Source organism: Sturnira hondurensis, unplaced genomic scaffold, assembly GCF_014824575.4.
Source record: "Sturnira hondurensis isolate 20B ecotype Veracruz unplaced genomic scaffold, ASM1482457v3 Scaffold0015793, whole genome shotgun sequence".
In the NCBI taxonomy this organism is placed as follows: Eukaryota; Metazoa; Chordata; class Mammalia; order Chiroptera; family Phyllostomidae; genus Sturnira; species Sturnira hondurensis.
Window position 1 is genome coordinate 3,488,763 of NW_028088424.1, and position 25,709 is coordinate 3,514,471.

Below are 25,709 nucleotides of genomic sequence, written 5' to 3' on the forward strand. Positions count from 1 at the left end.
ATTGAAGAAGAAGAAGATCAAAACCTTGAACAGTAAAATGACAGCAAACTCAACTATCAACAAGTGAATCTAAAGCAAAAACAAACTAAGCAAACAGCTAGAACAGGAACAGAATCACAGAAATGGAGATCACATGGAGGGTTATCAGCAGGGAGGGGGAAGGAGGAAAATGAGGGAAAAGGTACAGAGAATAAGAAGCCTGATTGGTAGATATAAAATAGACAGGAGGATTTAAAAAATAGTGTAGGAAATGGAGAAGTCAAAGAACTTATATTCACTATCTATGGACATGAACTAAATAATGGGCTGGGGGAGTACCAGGTGTAGAGGGGCAAAGGGGAAAACACTGGGAAAAGTGTAATAGCATAATCAATAAAATATACTTTAAAAAGGATTAGACATTGAAATTTATAAAAAAATTTAAAACTGAAATATAATTGATATTTATAACAAGGTATAAATTAATTTTTGTCTGATGCAAGTTATTTTATAATGATTTTTCTTCAGCTTAAATAAATCCCTAATCATTATATTTTGTAAATAGAAGAACTTAAATAATAACCCAAAATCCCTCTTTTAGTAATCAACTTTACTCTCCTCAGTTTTGTTTTCTCACACCAGTAAAAATACTAGATCTAAGATTTTAGAAGATATTGTTTAATTGAATGCTAGGAAATACCCACCTCTACTCCAAAAAGCCTACTTTTACACAATGCTCCAGTAGAAAACTCCTTGAAGTCTCTGTTCTAATGGGATATGAAGCTAGAATTTTAGAGGCAATTTCCTGGGTCTGTGTCTTCACCTACTTAAGAAATATGAGTCCTTGATGCTCAGTTGTCAGTGAGTTATTATCAGACACGGTAGAATGGAAAAGCATAATTTGAATAAAGACACATGGTATGAACCATGTCATGTCAAACCTCAGGGCAGAGGAATAATCAGCCTTGAGTAAGGGATTAAGACTTCCTTTTAGGTCTCTCCTCATCCTTCCATTGTTTAACTTCAAATTGATTAATATAAACTATAATTGTTTAGGCTTTCCTTTAGAGGCCTTTTGGAGATAAATACAGAAAAGAGGTAAGGTCTTTACATCAATATTTTCCCTTAGAACAAGTATATCAAATTGAAAACCTTTATCTAAGTCTTTCTTCCTACCTTAATACAAAATAAATACAATTAGATTCTTTATGGTAATTAAGGAGAACACCATTTTTTCCCAAAGGTATGCTTTTTTTACTGTTGTGGAATATACTAACTTTTACTAGAATATGTGAGACATATTATATTATTGGATATGGCAAACTTCCCTTGAGAAATCTGCAAACATCTTATATTCCATTCCTCTCTTTTAATTTCCATGTGCTCTTTTTTAAATATATTTTATTGATTATACCATTACAGTTGTTCTATTCCCCCCTTCATTCCCCTCCACCCACACAGTCCCTCCCCCACCATTCTCCCCCCCTTAGTTTATAACCACGTGTCACAAGTTCTTTGGATTCTATATTTCCCCCACTATTCTCGCCCTCCCCCCTATCTATTTTCTACCTACCATCTATGCTATTTTCTGTGCCTTCTCCCCCCTTCTCCTCCTCCCACCCCCCTGTTTCTAACCCTCCATGTGTTCTTCATTTCTATGGTTCCACTCCTGATCTAGCTGTCCTCTTGGTTTGCTTTTGTTTTAGGTGTGGTTGTTAATAACTGTGTGTTTGCTGTCCTTTCACTGTTCATATTTTTCATCTTCTTTTTCTTATATAAGTCCCTTTAGCATTTCATATAATAAGGGCTTGGTGATGATGAACTCCTTGAACTTGACCTTATCTGAGAAGCACTTTATCTGTCCTTCCATTCTAAATGAAAGTTTTGCTGGATAAAGCAATCTTGGCTGTAGGTCTTTGGATTTCATGACTTGGAATACTTCTTTCCAGCCCCTTCTTGCCTGTAAGGTCTCTTTTGAGAAATCCGCTGACAGTCTGATGGGTACTCCTTTGTAGGTGACTGTCCCCTTATCCCTTGATGCTTCTAGGATTCTCTCCTTCATTTTGGTCTTGGCTAATGTAATTATGATGTGCCTTGGTGTGTTCCTTCTTGGGTCCAACTTCTTTGGCACTCTCTGAGCTTCCTGGATTTCCTGGAAGTCTATTTCCTTTGCCAGACTGGGGAAGTTCTCCTTTATTATTTGTTCAAATACGTTTTCCACTCGTGGCTGTTTCTTTCCCCCTTCTGGTACCCCTATAATCCGGATGTTGGAACGTTTAAAGATGTCCTGGAGGTTCCTAAGCCTCTCCTCATTTTTTTGAATTCTCATTTCTTCATTCCTTTCTGGTGGGATGTTTTGTTCTTCCTTCTGGTCCATTCCATTGATTTGAGTCCCTGTTTCCTTTCCATCACTATTGGTTTCCTGTGCATCTCCCTTCATTTCAATTAGTTTAGCCTTCATATGTTCCTCTAATTTGTGACTTTGTTCCTCTAATTTGTGACTATAATCTACCAGTTCTGTGAGCATCCTGATAAATAGTGTCTTGAATTGTGCTTCTGAGAGGCTGACAATTTCTTGGTCGCTTAGAGTTATTGGCTCTGGGACTTTGAGTTCTTCTTGCGCCATCTTTCGGGTTGTTCGTGCCTGTTCCATAGCAGGATCAGAGCCCTAAAGTGTTCATTAGAACAGGGCAACTAAGTCGCTGGGTTGTGACACTGTATGTGGGGGCGGGGTCAAAGAGGGACTCTGGCGTCCTGTCCGCCGCCTGCTGCCACGGCCCTCACCAGTGCCGCAGTTGCTGCCGTCACCGGGTCCACGCGTTTCGTCCCACTGCACGCGAGTCTGCCACTGCCGTCAGCCCTCACCCCCTGGGGCCTGCGTGGTCTGTCTCACTGTGCGCGAATATGCGCCCGCAGTCTGCCCCGCACCCCAACTGGTTCCCGTCTGCCTGCGGGCCTGGGTCGGGGGCCCTGTCCTGCCCGACCCTGCTCGCTGCTGGCTCCGCCCCTCTTACCATCCCCGTTGAACGGTCAGATGTAGTCGGACTTCCGTATAATTCAATTTTCTGTCCTTTGGTTGTGTCTTTGTTTCTCCAAACCTTTGTTGTATTCAAACTTGGTTGTGGGAGAAGGCACAGTGTTTCCACCTATGCCTCCATCTTGGCGGAAGTCCTCCATGTGCTGTCTTAACATGTCTTAGTATCCGTGTGTGCTCAACACTCCATCGCAATGGAGCCCCTTGTTGTTTTCCTTCTTATATGTCATTTATTCTGCCCTTCCTCCACTGAATGTCCTCCTTTTCATTCTCCATCTGCAACATATGATAGTCCCTTAAATCCCAGCTCCTAGTATAATTCTCCTCAATTTTCCAAGCTGACAGCAATGTCACCTTTCTTTAAATCCACTGAAGTCTATATATTTCTCAATGCATGTAATTATATGTTAAAATGTCACATACCCTAACGTATTAGTAAGCTACTTGAGGGAAGGACTTTATTACTCATATTTCTCTCAATATGTAACACACTATGTCTTACTTCAAAGATATTTGTCTAACAAACTAATTAGTTAATTAAAATATGTAACTGCAAAATGGAAATTATAGGATTGTCTTTACGAGTAACTTAGTCTAATGTTTTGTGAAAGTAATACACTCAGGTGAGCCAAACCTAAAGTTCATTCCAGAGGCAAGGCCAGTGTTGAAAGTTTTGATCAAATCACTCACAGACTCTGCTCAGACAAGGACACTCCCAATGTGAATAAATAACTTGTTGGATGCATTTGCCAGCAGTTTGTGTTGGTGACTTTTGTTTGGAGTGAAGAGCTTCCAGTACAGCCTTCATCATTGCACCTCACTTCCATTATACTTATTTGCCTTGTTTTGTTTATATGAAAGACTACAGTCTTGTCTTAGAATTTCTGGGTATTATGAGTACCTTAGGGAAATCTGATTATAGAGATAATCTACTCAGCAGTGAAAAGTTTCAATTTGTTCCTATTGAGTTTTGTCAATTTGGAATCCTAGATACCTTTGTATTCCAGTACATTGACTAGAGCCTCCCAGCCAGACGTTGAGGCATCTGTTTCTATAGTTTTCAGAAATGGGAGAGATAAACAAGAATGTACGGGAATTATCTGTGTATTTGCTAACCACCAATTTAGATCTAAATAGACTCCCTCTGTTAGGAAGACTAATGAATTCCAATTCTCTGAAATATCCTTTGCTTTTAACAAGCAAGATGGAAGGTATCTAAAGGAAAAACAGGGGGAGAGAGAGATACACAGAGAGAAAAGCTGTGAATAATGCCACTAGAGAACCAATTATGTTCGCCAGCTGGCATTGAGAAACTTGCTTCCTCTGACAAGAAAAAAAATTTTCAGTTTTAGCCTCAAACTCCTTCTTAACGTTGTGTTCTTTAGGGCTGAATAACGAATCCTCCCAGACACCCTCATAAGATGTTAGAAAAGAAATTCTTAACATTATTATCACACATAATATGACAAAGCAATGGGTAAGAAGAGAAAAATGAGCTACAGCTTCAACATGGCACTTAATAAGAATCAGCTGGTAACAACCCAAAGGTCATTTTCCAATCTTTTTTTAAAAATTATTTTATTGTTTTAATTATTTCACTGAGATTTACCTCTATTTTGTTATACTTTGAGGGTTATAAAATAAATAAAAATAAATATATTGAAAAAGAAAAAAAAGAATCAACTGAATAAAAATGAAGTGAAAATAAAGCATTATAACAAAGAGACCTTCTCCCAGCCACATGACTGAGTCTAGGAGATACATTCCTGACTTGGCATGGCAGTGATAAAGAAAGTGGTCAAGGCATTTCCTAGATGTAAAAAGTATATTTGTTCTGAAAGAGTAGTTAACACCTATATTTCCTGGTAACATAAACTGCAACTGGACTTGTTTTTTTTTTCCTATTTGTGGGGAACTCTCACTGATTGCAACCAAACCTGGAACCAAGGCTTTTTGTGCTCTTGTGGGGAGACATGACTTATTTCAGAATCTCTCAGCTGCTAACTTGAAAGTAAGTGGTGTCACCTAGCCTGGCAATCTCAGTAGAGGCCTTTTTCCACTGATAAACCCCTGCATTGCTGATCTTGGCTGGGCATCCTCTCTGATACCCCTCTGATCCTCCTCCAAGAAATGCTTGTGAATTCAGTCTTCTTACTTTGTATACTACTTTAAAACCCGCCTTTCCCAAGCATTCATGTGAAGTCCACAAAAATCTGTAATGCAAGTTCATTCCGACTAGCCCCTGTCGAGCCACTGACACTCCATAACTGTTTACAATCTGTTTTTATTTTTTAAAGTATATTTTATTGATTATGTTATTACAGTTGTCCCATTTTTTCCCTTTTGTCACCCCCTGCCCAGCACCCCCATTCCCTCCAGCATTCCCCACCTTGGTTCATGTCCATCGGTTGTACATATAAGTTCTTTGGCTCCTCCATTTCCTATACTATTCTTAACCCTGCCCTGTCTTATTTGTACCTACCAATTGTGCTTCTTATTCCTTATACTTTTTCCCCTTTTCTCCCCATTTTCAGTAATCTCCATTTCTCTGATTCTGTTCCTGCTGTTTGCTTAGTCAGTTGTCTGCTTTTTTAGATTCAGTTGTTGGTAGTTGTGAGTTTGTTGTCATTTTACTGTTCATGGTTTTGATCTTCTTTATCTTATATAAGTCCCTTTAACATTTCAGATACTAAGGGCTTGGTGATGATGAACTCCTTCAGCTGTACCTTGTCTGGGAAGTCTTTTATGCCCTTCAATTCTAAATGGACCCTCTTTGGGTCCAACTTGTTTGGAAATCTCTGAGCTCCCTGGACTTGTATGTCTATTTCCGTTGCCAAATTAGGAAAGTTTTCTTTAATTATTTTTTCAAGTAAGTTTTCAATTTCTTGCTCTTTTTCTTCTCTTTCTGGCACTCCTATGATTCAGATATTGTTATGTTTAAACTTGTCCCAGAGTTTCCTAAGCCTCTTATCATTTTTTTAAATTCTTATTTCTTCTTTCTGTTCCAGGTGAATATTTATTTTTTCCTTTTGTTACAAATCATTGATTTGAGTCTCAGCTTTCTTCCCTTCACTGTTGGTTGCCTATGTATTTTTTTAAAATTTCACTTTGTATAGCCTTCACTTGTTCCTTGATTTTGCTGTCATGCTCAATCATTTCTCTGAGCATCTTGATTACTAGTGTTTCAAACTCTCCACCTGATAGGTTGGCCATCTCTTCATCACTTAGTTCTTTTTCTGGAGTTTTGATCTGTTCTTTCATTTGGGCCATATTTCTTTGTCTCCTCAATTTGTCAGTACACGTGTTACATTGTAAGGGGCGGAGCCTTAGGTATTCACCAGGGTGGGGCAACCCATTACAGGACATCGCGTCACTGTATGGAGGAGAGGGGTTAGAGAGGGAATAGTGCCACTTGCTCTGCTCTTGCCCCACTTTCAGTCACTCCCCCACTTCCCTTAAGCGACTGGCACCCTTCCAGCTGCTACCTTGTTGGTGATTTCCCCAGTGAGTGGGCTTGTGTATGTTCTAGGATCCCGTGGGCCCCTCAGACTCTCCTGGGAGAGTAGCAGTTTTTTCACCACTGCAGCTCCCACAGATTTGTACAGCCAGCGGTTCTAAGGTTGTTTTTTTTTTCCTCCCTCACTGGAACCCGGCGTTGTGTGGTTTGGGGGCTGGAAATGCTTGCTCCCCAAGTTGCCCCTCCCAGTTTCTATCTGCACATAAATGTGGGATCACCCATTCTGCTGGCCATCTTTCTGCATTTTCTATCCTCCCTGGTTGCCCATCTCTGCCCCTTCTACCCATCTGGGTGAATCTTCTTTAACTCCTTGGTTGTAAGATTTCCATACAGTTCAATTTTCTGGCAGATCTTGTTGATTTTCGTTTTTGGATTGGTTGTTACTTTCTCATGGCTGAGCGAGGGGCAAAGCATCCTATCTATACCTTGAACTTAGCCAGAAGTCCCCTTAATCTTTCTCAAGAAACTGGAAATGCTTATTCATTCACAACTTTCTTCCTTGATTACAAAAAGATAGAGCTTTAATCTAAAAAGTTTATTGTTATTCTTTCAAATGATATCACCATGTGTATGTCTGTGTATTCACAATTCCAGGTGAACCATCCAATTGGACTAAGTACCAATAGTATCTCTTTATCCCCCACCCAACCTGGATTGAAGAGAGGGGTAGTCTTGACCTTATGTACAAAAATGATCAATTTTTGATGTGGTTTGATAATTGACTGGATAATTAATTTAACATACCTTGTTCTGGAAGGAAAATGGAGTTGTGATTTATTTTCATACCATCAACTCCCCAAACTATATTATTTTATTAGTCATCAAGGCATACATTTTACATATTCTACTTGACATGTCTTCATCTTGAATTTTTCATTTCTTTTTTTCTTCTTCCAAGGATGCAACTTTTATATACGGAAAAGAATGGGAAATATGAATTTAAGGTGATGTCATTAACAGTTTGTGTCAGCTTTCTTACTTACAAATCCCCTGGAAATGTGTTAAAAAGGGTTTCCTTTGTCTTTATTAATATCATTAAAAAATAGCAGCTTTACAATTTAGGGGGTTTTTGTATATTTAGAGTTGTATAACTATCACCACCAATTTCAGAATATTTTATCACTTCAGAAAGAATGGACACACCATTAGCAGTCACACCCCATACCCCACCCCTACCAGGCATAGGCAAATACTAACCTATTTTCTATCTATATAGCTTTGCCTGTCATAAACATTTCATTTAGATTTGCCTATATTAGACATTCATATAAATGGAATTATACAATCAGTGGTCTTTTGTGCCTTACTTCTTTTACTTAGCATGTCTTTTTTTTTACTTTAAATTGCTTTTTTAAATTAGAATTGACATACAACACTCTATTAGTTTCAAGTGTACAACTCAATGATTAGACATATAACTTACTAAGTTATCACTTTGATTAGTCTAGTACCCATCTGGCACCTTGCACAGTTATTATATTATTTATTATATTCCCTATGCTGTACTTTACATCCCCATGACTATTCTGTAACTACCAGTTTCATTTTTTAAAAGATTTTATTTATCTTTAGACAGAGGGGAAGGGAGAGAGGGAGAGAAACATCAATGTGTGATTGCCCCTCACATGCCCCTACTGGGGACCTTGGCCTGCAACCCAGGCATGCATCCTGACTGGGAATCAAACTTGCAACCCTTTGGTTCACAAGCCAGTGCTCAATCCACTGAGCCACACCAGCCAGGGCCCAATTTCATTTTTTAAACATTTTTTAAAATCCTCACCTGAGAACATGTTTATTGATTTTAGAGAGAAAGGAAGGGAGTGGGTGGGGAGAGAAAGAGAGAGAGAGAGAGAGAGAGAGATCTGAGAGAGATAAACATTGACTGGTTGCCTCCCATCCTCCCATACTTGCCTGAGCCTGCAACCTAGGTATATGCCCTGACTGGAAATCAAACTCACAACCTTTTGTGTATGGGATGATGCTCCAACCAGCTAAGCCACCCAGCCAGAACATGTAACTACCAATTTGTACTTCTTAATCCTTTCACATTTTCCACACATGCCCCCTTCCATTTTAAGATTCTTTAATATTTCTTGTAATACTGGTTTAGTAGTGATGAACTCCTTTAGCTTTTTCTTCTCTGGGAAACTCTTTGCCTGTGCTTTAATTCTAAATGATGGTTTTGCTGGGTAGAGTAACCTTAGTTGTAGGTCCTTGCTTTTAATTACTTTGAATATTTCTTTCTGATCCCTCTGAGCTGCAAAGAATCTGTTGAGGAATGAGTCTTATGGGAGGTCCCTTGTAGATAGCTAACTGTTTTTCTCTTGCTGCTTTTAAGATTCTCTCTTTGTCTTTAACCTTTGACATTTTAATTATGACGTGTCTTGGTGTGGGTCTTTTGGAGTTTATCTTGTTTGAGGTTTTTTTGCACTTCCTGGACTTGTATATCTGTTTTCTTCAGTAGGTTAAGGAAGTTTTTGTCATTGTTTTTTCACATAGGTTTTCAATTCTTTGCTCTCTCTCCTCCTGTCATCCCTATAATGCAAATATTGGTATACCTGAAGTTACCCCAGAGGCCCCTAATACTATCTTTATTTTTTTTAATTCTTTTTTTTTCTATTCTGATTGGGTGTTTTTTGCTTGTTTATCTTCCAAATCTCTCATTTGATCCTCTGCTTCATCTACTCCACTGTTGATTCCCTGTAATATAGTCTTACTTTCAGTCAAAGTTCTCTTCCTTTTTGCATGGTTCTTTTTTGTTTGTTTGTTTGTTTGTTTGTTCTCTAGTTCTGTCTTTATATTTCCTATCTTTTGATAATATTCTCATATCTACTCTTCCTCTAAATTAATTGAGCATCCTTATAACTAGTGTTTTAAACCCTGCATCTAGTAGATTTCTTGTCTCCATTTTGTTTAGTTTTTTTTGGGGGGGGGATTTTGTTTTGTTCTTTCATTTGGGACATGTTTCTTTGTCCCCTTATTTTGCCAGCCTCTCTGTGTTGGTGTCTATATATTAGGTAGAGCTGCTATATCTCCCAGCCTTGGTAAAGTGGCTTTACAGTAGTAGGTCTTCTATAGGGTCCCAAGGTAGGGCCTCCCCAATCACTTAACCTGGACACTCTAGGTACACCCCCCTGTGTAAGTTGTACACTATTCTGTTGTAGTTAAGCCTTGATTGTGTTTGAGAGGGATTTATCCCCAGGCTGATCAGCTATAAGGAATGGCTGCAGCCACTGTAGAGTTTCAGCTGTGCAGGGGCCCACCCACAGAGCAGGACTTACTTCAGCAAGGCTCTGGTGCCCACTGAGTTCACCTCTTGAGTGTGACATTTGTGGAGGTGGTTCTGGAGCCTCCCAGGCAGTGCATGCCATGGTCAGCCACCATCTGTGTCCTGCCCAGGGCCACTTGGCCTCCTGAGCTACAAAGCTATGGCTGTTACTTCTGCTGGGTTTGGAGGTGCCTTAGCAAGGTCAAGCTATGAACCAAGGCCAGCTGCTGCTAGTGTTGGGCCTAGTGTCACTTAGCAAGAATAACACAATTTGGTTCGTAATGGTGATGTTGAATATCTTTTCATGTGCTTGTTGGCTATTTGTATAGTCACACGCTGCATAACAATGTTTTGGTCAATGATGAAATGCATTTGTGGTGGTGGTCCTATAATATTATAATGGGTGCTGAAAGCTTTCTATCCCCTAGTAACATCATACCACAACCTCATGTGTTTGTGGTGATGCTGATGTAAAGACACCTACCAAGCTGAGTCCTATAAAAGTATAGCACATACAATTATGTACAGTACATAATACTTAATAATGACAACAAACAACTATGTTGTTGGTTTAGGTATCTAGAATGTATACTTTTTATCATTATTTTAGAGTATCATTATTCTTTCTGCTTATAAAAAAGTTTGCTGTTAAACAACATTCTATGATATGCTGGCAGCAGCCTTATACATCTTGTGTTTACTGCATTTCTTGAATGTACAATATTATTTTCCCTTGTGCTTGATTTCACTTATTATTTTGTGTAGTAACATGTTGTACAGGCTTGTAGCCTAGAAGCAGTAGGCTGTACCATAAGCCTAGGTGTGCAGTAGTCTATACCATCTATGTTTGTGTAAGTGCACTCTGTGATGTTTGCACAATGATAAAACCACTTAATGACACCTTCCTCAGAGACCATATCAAGTTGTTAAGTGGTGCGTGAGTATATCTCCTTAGGAGAAATGTCTATTTTCTCCTTTGTTAATTTTTTTCTGCATAGGATTTTCTCATAAAGAAGTTGAATTTTGTCATTACATTTTAAAAAAATCAACTGGAGTTGTGTATTTAACCATAAAGCCAATAAACAGTTTATAAAGCACATAATCTTCAAGGCCTTTGTAGATATTCTTTTGAGAATATTTTAAATACTATGATTTTCTTATGAAATACAAAATTTCAAATTATTTTTATTATAATTCTTTTGGTTCAACTTTAATTATCTTTTGGAAAGCTAATGCTGTATAGTAGGTGGCTACTTACAATCAATAAGGCTTCTAGTGCTTTCCAAAGCTTTTAAACCTTCATTATGATTGCAAATCCAGTTGTTCTTTTGTTTTCTTTTAAAAATATTTTAAAATTTAATTTAACTATAAAAAACTCCACTTTACCCCTTTTCTCACACTCCCCATCTCTTGCAACCACCAATCTCTTCGATCTATGAGCTTGGATTTTTTTTTTAATCCTCACCTGAGGACATGCTTATTGATTTTAAAGAGAGGGAGAGGGGGAGAGGGAGAGAGAGAGAAATATTGATGTGAGAGAGAAACATCAATCTTGCCTCTTTTACTGGGCTGACTGGGGACAAACCCACAACCTAGGTATGTGCCCTGACCAGGATTAAAACCTGTGACCTTTCTGTTTACATGATGATGCTCCAGCCAACTGAACCACACCAGCCAGGGCTGAGATTGTATATTTCTGTTGTTGTTGTTTTTAAAGATTGTATTTATTTATTTTTAGAGAGAGGGAAAGGAAGAGAGAGAGAGAAGGTGACAAACATTGATGTGATAGAGAAACATCAATTGGTTACTTGTCGTATACACCCTGATCAAGGACCAAACCCACAACCCAGGCATATGCCCTGATGGGGGACTGAAGTGGTGACCTTTTGCTTTGTGGTACAATGACCAACCAACTGAACTGAGTCACATTGGTCAGGGCATAGTTTCATTTTTCATGACTGAATAATATTCCATGATATATGTGTACTACAAATCTTTTATCCATTCATTCATTGATGAATACTTAACTGTTTCCGTACCTTGGCTGCATAATGTACATAATGCTGCAATGAACATGGGGATGTATATATCTTTTTGAATTAGTATTTTCATTTTATTTGAATAATTACCCAGAAGTGGAATTGCTGGGTCATGTATAGTTCAATTTTTAATTTTTTGAGGAACCTCCATACTGTTTTGGATAGGGCTGCCCCAATTTACAGTCCCATCATCAGTGCACAACAGTGCCCTTTTTTCCACATCCTTGTCAACACTCATTAGTTCTTGTCTACTGGTACTAGACATTCAGACAGGTGTGAAGTAGTATTTCGTTGTGGTATGATTTGCATTTCCCTGACAATTAATGATGTTCAGCATCTTTTCATGTGCCTGTGTGAGTCTTCTTAGGAAAAATGTCTATTCAGACCTTCTGCCCATTTTTAATCAGATTTATTGTTATTGAGTTTTATGAGTTGTCCATATATTTTAGATATTTGCCCCTTATCAGCTATATGATTTGTAATTATATTCTCCCATTCAGTAGTTTGCCTTTTTGTTTTGTTAATGGTTTCCTTTGCTGTGCAGAAGGATTTTAGCTTCATGTAATCCCACTTATTTATTCTTGTTTTTGTTGCCTTTGCTTTTGGTGTCAGATTGAAAAAATCATCAAGAACTATGTCAAGGAGCTTACCAACTGTTTTCTTTTTTTTTAGTTGTTTTTATTTATTTAGTTATTTATTTATAAAGATTTTACTTATTTATTTTTAGAGAGAGGGGAAAGGATGGAGAAAAAGAGAGAGAGAAACATCAACATGTGGTTGCCTCTTGCACACCCCCTACTAGGGACCTGGCCTGGAACTCAGACATGTGCCCTAACTTGGAATCAAACCTGTGAACTTTTGGATCACATGTTGGCACTCAGTCCACTGAGCTGCACCAGCCAGGGCCTGACTATGTTTTCTTATAGGAGTTTTATGGCTTCAGGTTTAACATTCTTTAACCCATTTTGAGTTCATTTTTGTGACTGGTATAGGATAGTGGTCAAGTTTCATTCTTTTGCATGGGGCTGTCCAATTTTCCCAACACTATTTATTAAAGAAACTATCCTTTCCCCACTGTATATTCTTGGCTCCTTTGTTGTAAATTAATTGATCATATATGTATGGGTTTATTTCTGGGCTCTCTATTCTGTTTCATTGAGCTATGTTTCTATTTTTATGCCAATACCATACTGCTTTGACTACCATAGCTTTGTAATGTAGTTTGAAATCAGGGAATATGATCCCTTCAGCTTTATTTTTCTTTCTCAAGATTGCTTTGGCACTTTGTCCATTTTTAATTTGAGTTATTTGTTTTGTTGTTGAGTTATGAGTTATTTATATATTCTAGATACAAAGCCTGTACCAGATAAATGCTTTGCAGATATGTTCTCCCTTTCTGTGAGCTGACTTTTCACTTCTTGGTGATGTACTTTAGAACACAAAAGTTTTTAATTTTGATAAAGTCCCATTTATTTTTTCTTTTGTTGCTTGTCCTGGTGTCATATCTAAGAAGCCATTGCCTAATTCGGAGTCATGTAGATTTCCTTCTGTATATTTTCTACAAGTTTTACAGTTTTAACTCTCACACTTAGACTTATGATTCCTTTACAGTTAATTTTTATATGATATAAGATTTCTCTTTTAATTCCTAAAAACATAGTAGTTTTAGGATGTTCTTTGCTAGATTAGAGATAAAAAATTAGGAGTTTTTTAGGGTTGTTTTGGGGGGTCTTTTAAAAAATCACTGACTTTTTGCAGACATGGGAAATCACATCTATTTACATAATAAAAATATACCTCATTTATGTAAGCTCATTTAGTCTGTTTTGTAAGAAGAGAAATCCAAACATAAGGTGATTTAGGAATGACTGCTCCTAGCAGCTAAGGTAACAGTTCATTGAAAGAGTATGAATAATATCTTGATCACAAATAGAAGCTTGGCCTCATCCTTTAGCCCAGAATTGGCTATGGCTACATATCATTTTTTAGTTTGATTAATGGCAGAGTAACTAATTAGAGTGGAAAAGAGATTAGCAAATCATTCAAGATGTCAAGTGCAGTCGTTGTGTCATAGATAATATAGTAAATCTCATAGTGACAAGTGTGTGTAATAAACAGGAGCTGAAATGCTCAGATCTTGAAAAGTCAAAATAATTCAGATTTGTAGCCTAACCTTCAATAGAATTCTGCACACAGGTGTTTTTTTGGGGGGGTGGTTTGGGGTTTTTTTTGCACACAGGTTTTTTTAAATCAGTGTTATTTATTTACATTGGATTTTCTTCCTCTGAATTGACATATTGTTTTATTGGGCTTTGATTTACTGACATGCTAATATTTGGTATGTATTTTCTTTTTGCTTTGCAGGATGTACAGAACCAAAAATTAAAGACAAATGTATGGTACCGTGAGGTAAATGATTCTTTCCTTCCATGCATTCCTTCCAACACTCCTGATCTTGATGTGTTGAACATTATTATTTTCCTAGGGAATAGATATTATCTTAATGTTTATAGTTCCTTAGGTCTGCAGCTAACCCCATTTATGTGAATCCATGTAAGTGTATGGGCATCGTTTATGGTTGGGGTTACTCTCCTTAAGAGTTGGATGGGAAGTCCTCTACCCTAATGGATAGCAGCAACAGGCTGATCAGTTGGATAATTTATCCAAATATTTCTTCAATTCCTTGGTTAGGTTGATATTGCCTCTTTTTGATAAGTTGACTTTTTGGTTACTCCTAACAGGTTTGGGATGATGAGTTTTTATCGTGGAACTCCAGCATCTTTGATAATATTAGCGAGATCTCCTTACCTCTGAGTGCCATCTGGGCCCCTGATATCATCATAAATGAATTGTAAGTGTGTTTTTCTTTGGGGTTTAGACTGCTTAGAGTATTCAGGCAAGTTTCTGCTTACTTTCATTCATCGTTGCTTTTTTTTGTTTCTCAACTTGAAGAGAAACATATTGTTGGAATATTCAGGTTTAAAGTACCACGAGTTAATTATTAATGCTTCAGGTGACACATGGATTGTGTTTGTCTCATAATAGTAGCATTAATAGTAGAAATAATAGTAACTCTACATAATAGTAGAGTTAATTTATGAGGTTGTCATAACTGAACCCATCTTTGCAAAGGTGAATTATCTCAGGGAAAAGTGATTTTGTCTGCACTTCTGGGCTAGTCCTGCATGTCATGGTCATTACCACCTTGTAATCCATTGTGTGTTGAAACAACTAAAGCTCTCCCTGTAACAACAAGGTCTCTTTTGTTTCTTATAGTGTGGACATTGAAAGATTACCTGACCTCCCCTATGTTTATGTGAATTCATCTGGGACCATTAAGAACTCTAAGTCCATCCAAGTGGTCTCGGCATGCAGTTTAGAGACATATGCTTTTCCATTTGATATCCAGAATTGCAGCCTAACCTTCAATAGCATTCTGCACACAGGTAAACTATGAGAGGTACTGTCTTCTAGGGGGAACATAGCTATACTGGTTTGTTGGCACACATATGTGTAATTATATTATGCCGTTCCTCATGTCAATTTCATTCTTGTATATAATTGACTTTTTCCAAACCTGAATACCTTCCTGTAGTTAGTTGGCTCCTCCTGTAATTTAGACTAAAGGCAGTTTGTGCCCAGATGTATAGCCCAATTGCTGCTGTTGCTTTGGGAATACAATATTAGGCCTCCACTGCCATTGAAAATGTTATAGACGTCACAGGAGCAGCTCCATTTATGAGTTCGTGCAGTCTATAAATAGTGGAACCCAAATGCTAGATTCATAGTTTTTTTCATGTCAAGAAAAAATTTTATTCCACACCTCTACCCCTAATTCAAAATGGTTATGTTGAACCCCTCTGCCATCTCAATAAGACTATTATACATGTAGGGGCAGGAATAAAACGAAAGATTTGGTGTTGGCACCTCTCCCTCTAAGAGGAAGTCAATTGTTTTTATTGTTTTTAGTGGAAGATGTAGACCTGGCTTTCCTGAGGAGCAGAGAAGACATTAAAAATGACAAAAAAGCTTTTTTGAATGACAGTGAGTGGGAACTTCTTTCTGTGTCCTCAGCATACAACATCCTGCAGAGCAGCGCTGGAGATTTCGCACAGATTCAGTTTCACGTAGGTCCTTCTGCTTCCTCTCCCTGTTGCCCACTTTTCTGCAATCTTTGGCCTTCTGTACCAGGCTGAGGAATCTCTGCACCGTTGCATATTCTCATTCGTTATCATTCAAGAACAGCTGATTCGGATGACTCTGGACATCCTTTTGCCCTCTGGCATTTCAGAGGCCAGAGGTTTGGTCACAGATCCCAGAATCCTGCTGTAGATGCCCCACACGTGAATAGAAAGAGAGTGGTTTTCAGACACTAGAGACGTGAACCACCCACCAGAGCAGGAACCCTCAGTCTTTTAGCATATACTAACACCCTTGCTTCCAATAGCTTTGGAGAGAAAAACATACAAAAATAATAAAAAATTGGGAAAGTGGTTCTTTAACATTACCGTCCTGCTTTTAGTTGAGTAAATTAATAATTAATTCCAGATGTAGTTGCATAAAATTGCCATATTGTTAACTGGAATATCTTGAGAGATTAGTTAACAAATCACCTGCAGGATCCTCAGAGACCACTGGTGTTTTTGGATCAGAGAGAACAACTGCCATAAAAACATGTGATGAAAACCTGACATGTTTAGATGTGCCCCCCAGAATGTTCCTGGGGTGGGTGGGGGGATGGCAGGTACAGGAGAGTGGAGCCTATTGCTTTGCACTCCATAGACAGCCATTGTCCCTTCCCTGGCTCTCCTGGCAAACCATCCTGACATGCGGGCTACGTGCAGCCAATGGACTCACATCACCAGCATTCAGCTCTGCTTTTTTGCACAAAGTCAGCTAGTGATAGTCGTTTTGGGGGGTGGTAGGAGGGGGCATCCCTTATGCCAGGTAATGGATTCTATTGAAAAATAGAGACAACAGACAAATCAGGATTTATACAAGATGAATTATCCTGGAAATAAATCTTTTGTATAACAAGGAAAATTCAGAGTAGACTAAGGTGCAAAGTAGACTAAGGTACAATGGATAATTACGTGCCAAGGAATAGTGGTGATGAAATAAGCTGTTATTGAGGATATAGATGCCCCTCCAGTGGTTAAAAGGTATTGTATGCATCTTTCAAGGAAATCTCATGTTAAATTGGAGCCTCTTAGAAAGTACTGTGGTTTTAACCTGGCTAATGTATAACCCTGGGTACTAGCTAATAGCAACTCATACCTTTCTAGTGGTGCAGTTTGGGTTCTTGCCTATTCTGCTTGGTTTTTAGCAAAGCTTGCATTGTGGCTTGTTTGTCCACTTCTTTTTTAGTGAGGGAAAAGGAGGGGAAAAAGAAAGCTTTTTTAATTTCAATGAGTTTCTTGGCTAAGAGTAAACACCTCATTAATTTTAAAGATATCGGCCTGCAAACATTATTAATGCAGCCCAAATAATGGAGAGCATTAAAGGGAAATGTGAGGGAGTAGCACGTGCAAGGTGGAACACTGTCACCTACCAAGCACTCCAGAGAACGCTGCACACTCCATTACCTACACTGTGTGGAAAGAGATGAGCAAAAGCAAGAGATGGGACAAGTAAATGCACACACTCTCTCCACAGGTCAGCTATTATTTGTAGGTACATGCCACCCTTCACCCTAAATATTAATTTGTCTTCTCAACAGTGGTGAAAGATTTTCTATGTACTATAATGAACAGAGGTGTAAAAGATTGCGTAAGGAAGGAGAGGCCTCCCTGGACGTCAGGAGCCGTGGCCCTGATACCCTGTTTTCTTCACTGCCATGCTGCTTCTCCATTCACAGCATTTACATTGAAGTGTGCTGTAATGGGGGCAGGCAACCTATGATTGCACGTTCTCAGAGCTCTTCCCTAGGTCTCTTTGTTCTGGGGGCTGAGGTGGGTTATCTAGCAGGGCTGGCTTCTACCCTGGCCCCTCTGTAAGAGAGCATGGAATGAGTAGAGTCATGGATCATTTTTGGTAAGGGAGGGAGCCAGACTCAGGAGCTTAAGGGAGATATTGTGACTATCCCAATTTTCTGTCTCCCTTGACCTCCCTCAGCCTCCCCGCCTCTCCATTTCTGCTATGTGCTCTGTGGCTGGACTCATGTTCTCCTCCTCTGCACCAGACATCCTGCTCTGAATTACTAACTGAGGCACCCATGTTTTTCGGCAGTCCTTGGCCAATAATGTGAAATTCAGAGCCCAGTTCCATTCAAACATTGGGTCTGCTAGGGTCCTGACAGAAAAGAGCCGTCTCCCTCTTAATCCAATCACCTGCTGTGTCCCAGTCCAGGCTGCCCAGCAGTGGGTTGGGGACAGGTGGGGCAGACAGGAGGTACAATGGTCTATCCTAAATATATCATCACCCTGGGTCTGATGTTCACTATTGCCATTGAAATGAAATCCAATGTTCCAGATGCCCCGCTAGTTCCAGACAACATACAATCATACCGCCAGCTCCAGGACATGTTTGTTTCTTAGAGCGCACTGCTGAAACTTTGGTGTCGGGCTGCATCGCGCAAGGGGCCCAGAGCGCAGGCACTTCCTCCTGCGGGGATGCCTGTGTGCAGCCAGGCACCCGATCCAGCAGCCACAGGAGGGGAGGTTTCCTCCAGCACACTATCGGAGGTACTGGTTCTCAGAAACAGCAGGGTAAACATTCAATTTCTGTATGGCAGTATTTTTTTTTTGAGAATGAGGGTAGAAATGGAAGGAGTTAGGAATAAAATTTAGGAACTCATCTTGGATAGAAAGGGTAGACAGCTGTGGGAACTAAAGTGAGTCCAACCACAGATCTTCACACTGAGTAAAGTGTCCATTCAGGCAGGAGTTGGGGGTCCACAGGGCACTTCTAGGAAAATGCAGAGGGGCATTTGGGAAAGGAAGGTGCCTCATTTACCATCTTTTTCTGACTTAATTTTTTTTGAAGTTTAGTGTAGAGTTGTCTTGTTGAGATATCTATTGAATGCAGTTCATAAACTTGATAGAAGATCCTTCTGAGCACCAGCAGGTCAGCGGGGTGGGTAGGGGGAGGGGGGAGAGAGAGAATGAATAACTTCAGAGCCCTGGAAATTATCCCAGGGTCACTCAGGTAATCCTAGAATCATAGACTCTGTTAATCCGGAAAGCCATGCTCCAGATTTAAGAAACTCTTATGCTGGTGGAAGGATCTTACTTAAATGCCAGCAACTTTCCCATTCTTTCTGAATTAGTAATGTTGGGAGGGGCTTGGGAGAAGAGGAAAATGGGCTTCTGTATGAAGCGTGAGCCTGGGTGTCAAAATTCCAACTATGTCATAAAGACGGTCATGCAAAATTGAGTACTGGTGGGGTCTACCATCAAGGAGGCAATTAGAGGCTAACCTTGGGGCCTATTCCATCTCCAAGGAGCTCTCCACACACACATTCTGAATTAGATTGATCTCTTTCATTAACAACAATAGGCTCCAAATACCTTTGTGTACTTATTATTACCTGGCTTTAATGGATAATGAAATTGTAGCATAATATTGCTAACACCTGAAGGGTGTCTAATGGAGAACACAGACTGAAACTAAAGTGCTTGTTCTTCCCTTTCTGTGAAATTTAAAGGCACCAGCTCCTTTAGTCCATTAGAAATGCTGGGCTTTAGATAGGGGCAGTCTGCAGAGAGCAGGCAGTGCGTCACCGAGCTGGGGACATACCTTCCCCACAGAATAAGCAGAGGTTGCTGCCCCTGGTGTAACCCACAGAGAGGTAGCCCTCAGAGGCGGCTGACTTCAGTCAGAGAACCCCCATTTGGGCTAACTCCATGATCCTACCCCACTGAATTCAAAATAGCATTATTAATAGACTACAACTCAACAAATACCTTTTGAGCTCTTATTTGTGCCAGGCTCAATGGTAAAGCCTGAGGAACAAACATGAATAAAAGAAGGTTCCCAATACCTATCACAGACCCCAAAATCTTCCCAAGAAGATGTAGTAACAATAAGCACAAAACTGAGCATTTACTCTGTGTCAGGAACCATTTTAAGAGTTTATACATGTAGTGCTCACATCTCTACGAGATGGGTGCTCTAAGTATCTGCATTTTAATGAATGGATGAATTGGGGTACAGAGAAGTTAAGAAATTTATCCAAGGCTATAGGGTGACTAGTGGAGTCACCATTATATAATGGAGTCATCCATCATCCGGGATGCAAACCTAGGCAATCTAACTCAAGAAACTCTGTGCCTGGTTCTATATGATGATGACACGACTAAACGTAATGCAGTATATTCTAGTCCATTCTTTGCCATATGTTCACCATGTATTACTGGGCAAGTCAGCTCTAGTTTTCTAGAGCTGCTATAACAAAGTACCACAAACTGTGTGACTTTAAACAACAGGAATTAATTCTCTCACAGTTCTGGAGGCTAGAAGCTTGAAGTCAAGGTCTTGGCAGGGTTGCTTCCTTCTGAGCACTCCAAGGGAGAATCTGTCCCACGCCTCTTGCCCAGCTTTTGGTGGTTGCCAGCAGTCTTCGGCTCATAGATGTATCACTCCAATCTCTGCCTTCATCTTGACATGGCCTTCTCCTTTGTGTGTCTCTTCTTCTTAAAAGGATACTCTAGTCATAGTGGATGAAGGATACATCTTCTCCTGTGAGACCTCATCTTAACTAATCACCATTTCCAAATAAGGTCAAATTCTGAACTTCCAGGAAGGACATGAATTCAGCCTACTACTATCTGGCTCCTGAAGATTCATGTCTGTCCCACATGCAAAATATCCTCACCCTGTCCCAACATCCCCAGATATCATAACCCATCCTTGCTCTAACTCTAAGATCAAAGTATCATCTAAATATAAACTCAAAAGGACCTAAATCTCATCAGCTAAATTAGGCATAGACTCTGGGTATAGTCTATCCTGGAGTAAACTTCCTCTCCATCTGTAGATTTGTGAAGCATCTAACCACCAGAATTTGGGCCTGATCCCATTAGACAAGAGAGATTTCTGCTTTATGTTGTAGCAGAAGCTGCCATAATTGCCTATTTCTGTTCTACTGTTTTCCCTCTTCTTTCAGCTGCTTTTGATCCAGTGAGGAATATCCTCCTGACAGTACCAGCTACATAATTTGTGGGGCCTAGTGGAAAGTGAAAATGCAGGACCCCTTGTAAAAATGTATTAAAATTTTCAAAATGGCACCAGCAGAGCACTAAACCAAACACAGGGCCCATGTAAATGTGGGCTTTGTGCAACTGAGCAGGGTCCATGCCATGGAGCCAGCCTGCCTCTCAACCTCCTAGCTCTTGCCACAACTCTCTCCTGGCAACTGCACTTTCTTGGATATCCAGAGCCCTGAGAAGTCCCACTGCCCATCCTTGGTTCTGACCCAGATTTACAACCATTCTTTGCATCAGTCTCTGGGGGGAGAGGAGTCATCTCAGCACCTGCTATTTACATAGAAACTTTATTTTAAAGAGTACTACAGCTAATCTCAATTGTACCCAAGATGTTTGGCAAGGCAAAAATAAATTGCTGTTTTAAAGAGGGAAAAATCAGGCATGGAGAGGTTAAATACCTTATTTGGGATCACGGAAACTAGCACATGTAGGCACTTAGAGCCAAGACGCTCTGGAACCCTATGCCCTTGACTATATCTGGACTCTTTCTGCTTAACTAATGTTCCTACCTGTACTTTTCTTTATGGTGGTATTCTTATACTTTTCATCCTCCTCATGCAATAACCACCACAAAGTCTCTAGGGAATCTTTTGCTTCTACCCTTCAGAGACAGCAGGTTTGGTTTCCCACCCACAACCCCACCAACCACCACCCCACACGTCCAGATAACCAATAGCTTAGCCTGGATCCACCATCCAGGACCCCTGTGGGCTCTGACCACTTGACTCCCTGATATGGCCCCCACCTAACCACAGCCAGCTCAGTCACAGCATTGTGAAGGAACCTAGAGAGGTGCAGGTTGATGACAGTTCATTTTGTCAGTTGTTTGCCCTGTTGATTGCACTTTGGTAGAAATGTGTCTTAACCAAATTGTTGCAAAACAGTGAGTGTTGCTCACTGGTTTAGATATCTGCAGCCAATTATGTTTAATGTGAAAGACAACAGCCAGACTACAGTCTGCCAATCTTTCAAACGTGTTTTGCCTTTCAAGCTCCTCCGAGACGGAATATGCTCTCAGACCCAATGGCTTGAGTTGGGGAGTCCCTGCTCTCACCAGCAAGGTGATGTCTGGTCTCACCCAGTCAAGTTCTTTCCCTGCCACCATCTGCACGATTCCTGGCCTCTGTCTTGGTGATTTCTCTGTGATTCTCTTCCATAGAAGGAAACAGGGTTGAGGGAGAAGAACCCTGAACTGGAATCAGAGGTCTGGTCAGGTCGAGAGTTGTAACCCTGTTATATGAAAAAGAACACTAGGCTTGAAATCAGATGTGGAGGCACATCCCAGCTCTGCCACTTACCTTACTAAAAGGCACTGAGTTTTATTTGTTAAAATGTATAAAATGGCTATATTATATATTACCTGCCAACAAGCTTACAATGAGGATTAACTAAATCACACCACATGCACAAAACTATCAAGTGTACTCTCTGACATATAGAAAACCTAACACTGCTTTACGAATCAGAGAAATGGAAAATTTCAGATATTTTTTCCAAATCCAAAAGTAAAGGCCTAGACCATCCATTTGTTCATAAAACAGGTATTATTTCTGGTACTGTGAGAGATTTTTAAAAGTTGCTGCTTTCACCCTCAAAGGGCCTACTGTCTGGTGAGAGAAGCAGTCCTGTCATTCCCTCATTTCTCCCCAGGAAGAATGAAAATAGTTTGTGTTTTTTAAAGACACTTCTGGTCACCATCCCAGAGAAGCTAAAGAATGGCAACAAAAATCATGATATTTCTTTTTAATTAAATATTTTATTGTTGTTCTATTACAATTGTCCCAATTCCCCCCCCCATGGCTCTCCTCTACCCCACCCACCCACCCCACTTCCACATACAATCCCCACACCATTGTCCATGTCCATGGGTCATTCGTGGGTTCCTTGACTAGTCCCTTCCCCTTCTTTCCACCCTTATCGCCCTTTCCCCTCCCCTCTGATCTGTTCCTTATTTCCATGCCTCTGGTTCTATTTTGCTCACTTGTTTGTTTATAAGGCTCAAATTCCCAGCTACAAAACCCACTCAGCAGCTTGGTACACCAGCCACGCCACAGGCCATATTGGGTATCTTCAGTTGTACCCCACACAGATCCATGTTCCCCTTCTCCCTGTGCTCTGTGCTCTAGAAGACTGAGCTATGTATGGCCTACAGAGTTGGAATCCCTGGTCATGACTGGCCAAAAGAGGGCATTGGCAGGAGACTGGAGTGAATGGGGTGCTTGCTTATCTCTCCATTTTCCTCTCTGTGGAATCACTGCCAGGCTGGCTTTGTCCCTAAGAGGGAGCCACAACTGTCCACAGTCCTCCTCACACAGCTTTCTCCTCAGGTCCCTTTCAGGGTAGGAATAGCTCACTCAGTCAGTTACCCCAAATCCCTGGGGCACTGCCCTCTTTCTTGTGGTTTTCCTATAACCTGCCCACACCTTCTCAACAGTCTCTTTATTAAGTCCTCCTCAGATTTTCCAATTTAATTATGCTTTGTTCCTGCCCAGGCTCTGACAGATACACTCACAGGTGTTAAGAAGCTCTCATTCCAGTAAGAAGACAGACTAAACCCAATACAATGCAATATGTTGCATAACAAGAGGTTTACGAAGAAAGATTTTTATGTAAGACCTGGTTTAAAACAGTTTTGTACTCAGCAGCTATATGAGTTTAGACAACAATTACGTCTCCATGAACCTAGGTTTCCTTGTTTATAAAATGGAATTAATAATATGCAGCCCTTAGAGTTGTGAGGAAGATTAACTAAGACAAAACACATGAAATACTTAGTCTGGTGCCTAGCAAACAGAAAGTGCTAAATAAATGGTAGCTTCTTCTTCTTATTGTTAATAATATTAATATTAATTGTATGTAAAAACTTAAAAGATTGTTTTCTACTTTCTAAACCACAAAATAGTCTCCTATTTCTAAACTATATAGACTTTTCACATTATGCACACATGTTGGGACTTCAGGGCATGTTCTTGGCTATGGGTTTGGCTAAATACTTGTCCATCGGCTTAGACCCTCATTTCAACAGATTTCTTTTCCCTGGTCAGGTGGTGATTCGCAGGCGCCCACTGACCTATGTTGTGAGCCTACTGATTCCCAGCATCTTCCTCATGCTTGTGGACCTGGGGAGCTTCTATATACCACCCACGTGCCGTGCCAGGATTGTGTTTAAGATCAGCATGCTGGTGGGCTACACCGTCTTCAGGGTCAACATGTCTGACGACATTCCACAGAGCGCAGTGAGCACCCCTCTGATTGGTATGCAGCCTTGGGGGTGCCAGACACCCATCTTGCATGACTTCTGAAAGAGAGCTGTGATTGCCTTTCAGATCTGGGGAGGGAGAGGCCCCTGTGACTCCAGCCAACTCTACCTCCTCTGATTCCTTTTCTCTCAGGGGTCTTCTTCACAGTTTGCATGGCCTTCTTGGTTCTCAGCTTATCGAAGTCCATCTTGCTGGTCAAATTCCTTCATGATGGGCAGCGTAGCGGGCAGGAGCAGCCCCTCTTGTGCCTTCAAGGAGACACCAATGCTGATGGACTCAGAATGGATCCCAGGGCTCAACTTGTTGGGGTGACAGGTTTGTGAGAATCCTTGAGCTCCCTACCCTGTCTTTCTTTCTCACCCTCAGTACCAGTCCCATTAGTGGAACACCAGGCTATGTGTTGGACTTTGTGAATAAATGTGAAACATCTACTTCTTAGCCTCTGTGCTGCATTTTACATTACTTCTCTGGGGACTGAAGGCTACCTCTTGCTGGCTTCTAGGGAAGTCTCATTTTAACTTGATGGTCAGGTCCTCAATTCCCTTAGTTCATTCTATTTTTAGACACATACAAACAGTGTGTGTGTGTAACTTTGGATTGTAGTTGCTTAATGTGCAGAGGTTTAAGAATCATCTCAGCAGTAAAGCTCCAACTGAGTCAATAGGGGCTGGCCCCTGCCTCAGAAAATTCCTGGAGGGATCTAGCCTAGACACCCTACTTACAAAACAGAATTCTGCCATGTTCTCCAGGGCTTCCTTCAGCAGTTTTGCCTTCCCTCAGCAGGTAGGGAGAGAGTCCCCAACTCTAAGATAACTTACTTCCCAGTTTTGCCCACAACTTTCCTTGAAGGATGAGGCCATCAGCCTTAGTGGGAAGTCCAGGGGGAAGAGGCCTTGGTAGTCCCAGGTTGATCTAGGCTGTTTTCCTCTCTCACACAGAGTCCCCTGTCTGTCAAGAGCACCAGGCTCAGTCAGGAACCCTGGATGAAGTCTTGTCCCAGCTTCACTCTATCAGCAGCTACTTCCAAACCCAGGACCAGATGGACCAACAGGAGGCTGGGTGGCTGGCCCTCCTGGAACGCTTTGACCAACTGCTCTTTCAAGGCTACCTTGTGGTGTTGGGACTCTACACCATCACCCTGTGCTCACTCTGGGCACTGTGGAGCCGCTTGTGAAGACTAAAGCTGGCTGTTCTCAATCAATGTGCTCTCACAACACGTTGGGAAGGTTGAGCGTTTCCTGTGGGGAGATTAGAGGAGAGGGATGGGGGGTTAAAAGGCTCTCCAGCCCCTGTGCCTCTTTTCATTCAGTCCAGTTATGACTACCTAATCAGCTATTACATGACCCAGGAGTAATGTAGTCATGATGAAAATAGTATGGGGCATATGGGAAAAGTAAGCCTGCCTT

The 25,709-nt window shown here is 40.6% G+C and overlaps 1 protein-coding gene across 1 annotated transcript in view; it reads left to right on the forward strand.

Moving 5' to 3' along the window:
- HTR3B (5-hydroxytryptamine receptor 3B) overlaps window positions 1-25,645 on the forward strand; it is a 64,707-nt gene extending 39,062 nt beyond the window's left edge. Inside the window, exons 4-10 of the mRNA XM_037065680.1 lie at window positions 14,202-14,246; window positions 14,579-14,688; window positions 15,114-15,283; window positions 15,807-15,964; window positions 24,088-24,298; window positions 24,436-24,618; window positions 25,242-25,645. Coding sequence (XP_036921575.1) covers window positions 14,202-14,246; window positions 14,579-14,688; window positions 15,114-15,283; window positions 15,807-15,964; window positions 24,088-24,298; window positions 24,436-24,618; window positions 25,242-25,477 — 1,113 coding nt within the window. The 3' untranslated portion in view covers window positions 25,478-25,645. The remainder of the gene's footprint in view (window positions 1-14,201; window positions 14,247-14,578; window positions 14,689-15,113; window positions 15,284-15,806; window positions 15,965-24,087; window positions 24,299-24,435; window positions 24,619-25,241) is intronic.
- The last annotated feature ends 64 nt before the right edge of the window (window positions 25,646-25,709 follow it).